At 39.4% G+C, this 3,844-nt stretch overlaps 1 protein-coding gene across 1 annotated transcript; it reads left to right on the forward strand.

Annotated features, from left to right (window-relative positions):
• Positions 1-212: 212 nt before the first annotated feature.
• LOC135546014 (glutathione S-transferase P-like) lies at positions 213-3,375 on the forward strand. Its single transcript, XM_064974070.1, has 7 exons — positions 213-321; positions 582-614; positions 1,266-1,372; positions 1,998-2,085; positions 2,177-2,280; positions 2,710-2,811; positions 2,951-3,375. Coding segments are annotated over exons 1-7 (624 nt in total). The 5' UTR covers positions 213-320; the 3' UTR covers positions 3,140-3,375.
• The last annotated feature ends 469 nt before the right edge of the window (positions 3,376-3,844 follow it).

Consider the following 3,844-nt stretch of genomic DNA (forward strand, 5'->3'; position numbering starts at 1 on the left):
AAAATAAACTTTTTATCCACATGGAACATTTCTGGGATCTTTTCTTTCAGTTCATGAAACATGGGACCAACACTGTTCAGTATATATCATCATGACTTAGCCAAAACAGTTGACTTTCTGCTTTCTGGCAAGTCTAACTGGTTCATTGGCTGGGGGAACACCTTTATTTCTGATACATAACACTCCTCCCAAACGTGAATGTGCAAGTCATATTGCAAAACCAACAAAGGTGTATATAAGGCCAATACAAAGAGGAGAGCAGGTATTGCATTTTGCGTTAACACACTACTTGGCTCTACAAACCACCGCTGATAGCAGAGAGTAAGTGCATGCATAGCAAAACTTTTAATCTACTCTTCTTGACTGTTTAGTTATAGGTTATGGTTGATTTGTATAAAAAGGGTAGAAAACATGCACATTCAATATATTTATGCAAGTGCTGCTGGATATTCTGAAGTAGGAAACTGACAATAAAGAACATTGACTTTGTACTGCACACTTCAGAGAGGTAACTAGTGTGCAGAGCCTTTAATTTTCTGTCTTTCTTACTAATAATTACTGTTTTTTTGTTTTCTCTTTAGTGTCTCTCACACTCACATATTTTCCAGTCCGAGGTACTGTATGTTGACCTGATCAATGTTCCATCAATGTTGAACTTTTCTGTTTTAAGAATGGACAGCTATTGAAGTGCAAAATACTGTAGCCAACATTTACCCTGGTTGTCAGTCTGTTTCTGCTCTCTTGCCAACACTTCATGTAATTTTCATGCAAAACTTGGCTATTTGAAGTAGACTTTTTAAAGGCCCAATGCAGTTAAAAACGTGATTTACCTGTGTTTTTCGATATAGATAATTGTATCATTTTTAATTTAAAACAATCACGGTAAGGTACTTAATTGTTACCCAGAAATGATTTGATATAGAGAGAAAAAATGGCTCCATTGGACCTTTTAACCTTTTCTTCTAAACACAGAAACAATCATGGATATAGAGTTTGCTTATTAAACAGTAAATTGCATTTTGCCCTTTAACTCTCTTCATAACCTTGTTGTAAGAACCAGACATTTTGTCAGGCCGTACTAGGGTTTCATTTGGTAGAGATTAGGCGCGTTCTCACTGCACCTTAGCTCAGGGCTAAGAGCCTCCTTAGCCCGGCGCTAAGAACAATGCAGTGTGAAAAGGCCTATTGTTTTCCCCTGCCCCGTATAATTAAGAATTAGAATACAGTGTATTTGAATAGGATCTCCATGGTCTGTGCTTTAACAGGTCGTGCTGAGGTCATCCGAGTGATGCTCAAAGACCAAGGGGCAGAGTTTGATGAGAAGGTCATCACCATGGAGATGTGGAAGGAGAGCACTCTCAAAGCCAGCTGTGTGAGTAACCAGTGTACCATAGTCAAGTTATGTTATTGCATTTCACATCACTTTTACATGCAGACAAAAATGTCTTCATTAATTCAGGGGTTGGTGGGAAGGGAGTAAACTTCGGGGGGGAAAAAGTACTTTCAAAAAGTGAATAAATGTGTATCCTTGGCTGAATGTTTACTGATACACCGTCAACAATGTTCTCCTAAAAAGGCAGTTTAGATAGCAACTGAGCAAACATGACACTGGCAACCCGGGCTTCTAAGCAACATTACCCATGCGGGCCTCACAGAGAAGGAGAGAACCCCTAACAAGCCTTACAGGGGGAGGTTGGATGCAAGATCAGCCAAACAGAACTTGATAAACATATCAATAGAAAACATACCTGCCACAAATACTGTCTTTATAAAAAAGCACACTCTGTGCATTATGCATAGCTCACAAGATGTTGTTCATGCACTTATAATGCATTATGAAGAGGGTATTCCTAGGAGGTATTCATCTCAGAATCATGAATTTGAATCATGACGTTGAGATGCTAAGTGATTCAGGACATGACAAATCACAATTAGGATTTTTAACAGAGGATTAGAAGTGAATTGTTGATAATTTTTCCTTTGCTTTTTGTACACAGTTGTTTGGTCAGCTCCCTATATTTGAAGACGGTGACCTCACTTTGTACCAGACCAATGCCATAAGGAGACACCTCGCACGGAAACTTGGTAAATGGAGAACAAACAGACAATCCTGCTTGCAACATATTGAAATTCATATTGACTCACCCAATATGTCTTGATCAATCCTCTGCTCCAGGACTCTATGGCAAAGACCAGAGGGAGGCTGCTCTCATTGACATGATGGATGAAGCCATTCAGGATCTCCTAAACAAATACATAAAACTGATGTTCGAGAAGGATGTAAGTGTTCAAATGTATGGTAAATGTAACCAATTTGATCTAAACCCATCGTCTCCCTCATAATACAGATCTGTTGCTGGATCTTAATTTGACCAGTTTTGTCACAGTAGTAAAATAATCCTGCAGCAGGAGGATTTGGTAATTCTCAAAAAGGCTTTTACAGAAATGTGTTTTGTTTACGTGAGAGATCTAGTGAGAGAAAGATAACTGTTTACAGTACTACTAGGGCACTTATAATTTCCTGCAGAGCAGGAAAATTCTCTGCGACAACAGTGATCAAATGAATATAGTATAGGTATAGCATAGTATAGTAGTAGTATAGTATTGACTGTAGGAAAATTTGCCACTTACCTACTGTAACTGTAACTGCAATGCAAGTTTGAGTAGATTGAGCCCCAAAATTATTAATAATGATATTTGGTTCCCCAGGACTCCGGTAAAGAGGGGTACCTTAAGGCACTGCCAACAGATCTCAAGCCCTTCGAGAAAACCCTGTCCGGCGATAAGGGAAGCTTTCTGGTTGGCGACAAGGTACATTCACTTATGTTTTCTAATTATCATCAAAGACATCAACTGGCATATACTGTACATGGGGGTAGGGGTAAGGGGTTAGGGGTTGTTTTGGACCTGGACTTCTCATGTACTCATGCTCTCTTCCTCTCTCTGGCAGATCTCCTTAGCTGACTACGCCCTGGTGATCCTGCTGATCCACCACCAAGTCCTCAGCCCCTCTTGCCTGCATGCCTTCCCCTCCCTCCAGAGCTACGTGAAGAGGCTGTGTGCCCGACCCAACCTGCATGCTTACTTTCATAGCGACGACTTCAAGAACAGACCCATCATTCCTGGGAAGAGAACCTGAAGTCTATGTGGCCTTAGTCCTCTTATCGTACCTCAATATTATATATCTAATATGCCACAATATGTTTACATTCAACCAGAATGGATCACCTTGAATTGTAATTTGGCTGTATATTGAGTACTGTGTGTCTTGGTGGAGTAGGTTTCTGTCTGTTTGTGCCTGGTACCAGTTCTACCCACTTGGAGCGAGGAGTGTTAAAAATTGTTATTGTTTAATAAAGTACATTTGCATATACATTGAATTTTCGCTATTGTTTTGTGTGTCGAAAATATTGGCAGATACGTTTTCTATAAAAGCAATAATACCCTTGAGGCTGTGGTCTATCAGATATATTGTAATGACTAGGTAGTTTTCCAGCCACCTTCTCCCAGCCGTGACAATATATCCAATATACCATGCCCTCCTGGGCTTCATTGCTTAAATATTTTAAATGTAATATTTTCCTTTTAGAATAAGTGGTAGTGGATTCTATTGACACATGTAGAAACAATTGACTAAAACATTGTCTCAAGTATTCTATTACAAACAGCAGCTCAACTTACCTACAGTGAAGAGCCAAATGTGCAAGTCATGGTTGTTGTCAGGTGTCAAGTTAAGAAAGAGTGTGAGGAGACAATATATAGGGAAGGAGGATCAGGTTTGGTATTTGCAGTCATATATAGTGAGCATTTATACTGAACAAAAATACAAACGCAACATGTAAAG

Source organism: Oncorhynchus masou, chromosome 9 (assembly GCF_036934945.1).
Source record: "Oncorhynchus masou masou isolate Uvic2021 chromosome 9, UVic_Omas_1.1, whole genome shotgun sequence".
Lineage (NCBI taxonomy): Eukaryota > Metazoa > Chordata > Actinopteri > Salmoniformes > Salmonidae > Oncorhynchus > Oncorhynchus masou.

What these genes read in the sequence shown, in the direction of transcription:
- LOC135546014 (XM_064974070.1), top strand. An exon ending in GCACTCTCAAAGCCAGCTGT is followed by an intron (nt 1,373 to 1,997) that starts GTGAGTAACCAG and finishes TTTTGTACACAG; the next exon opens with TTGTTTGGTCAGCTCCCTAT. An exon ending in GCTTTCTGGTTGGCGACAAG is followed by an intron (nt 2,812 to 2,950) that starts GTACATTCACTT and finishes TCTCTCTGGCAG; the next exon opens with ATCTCCTTAGCTGACTACGC.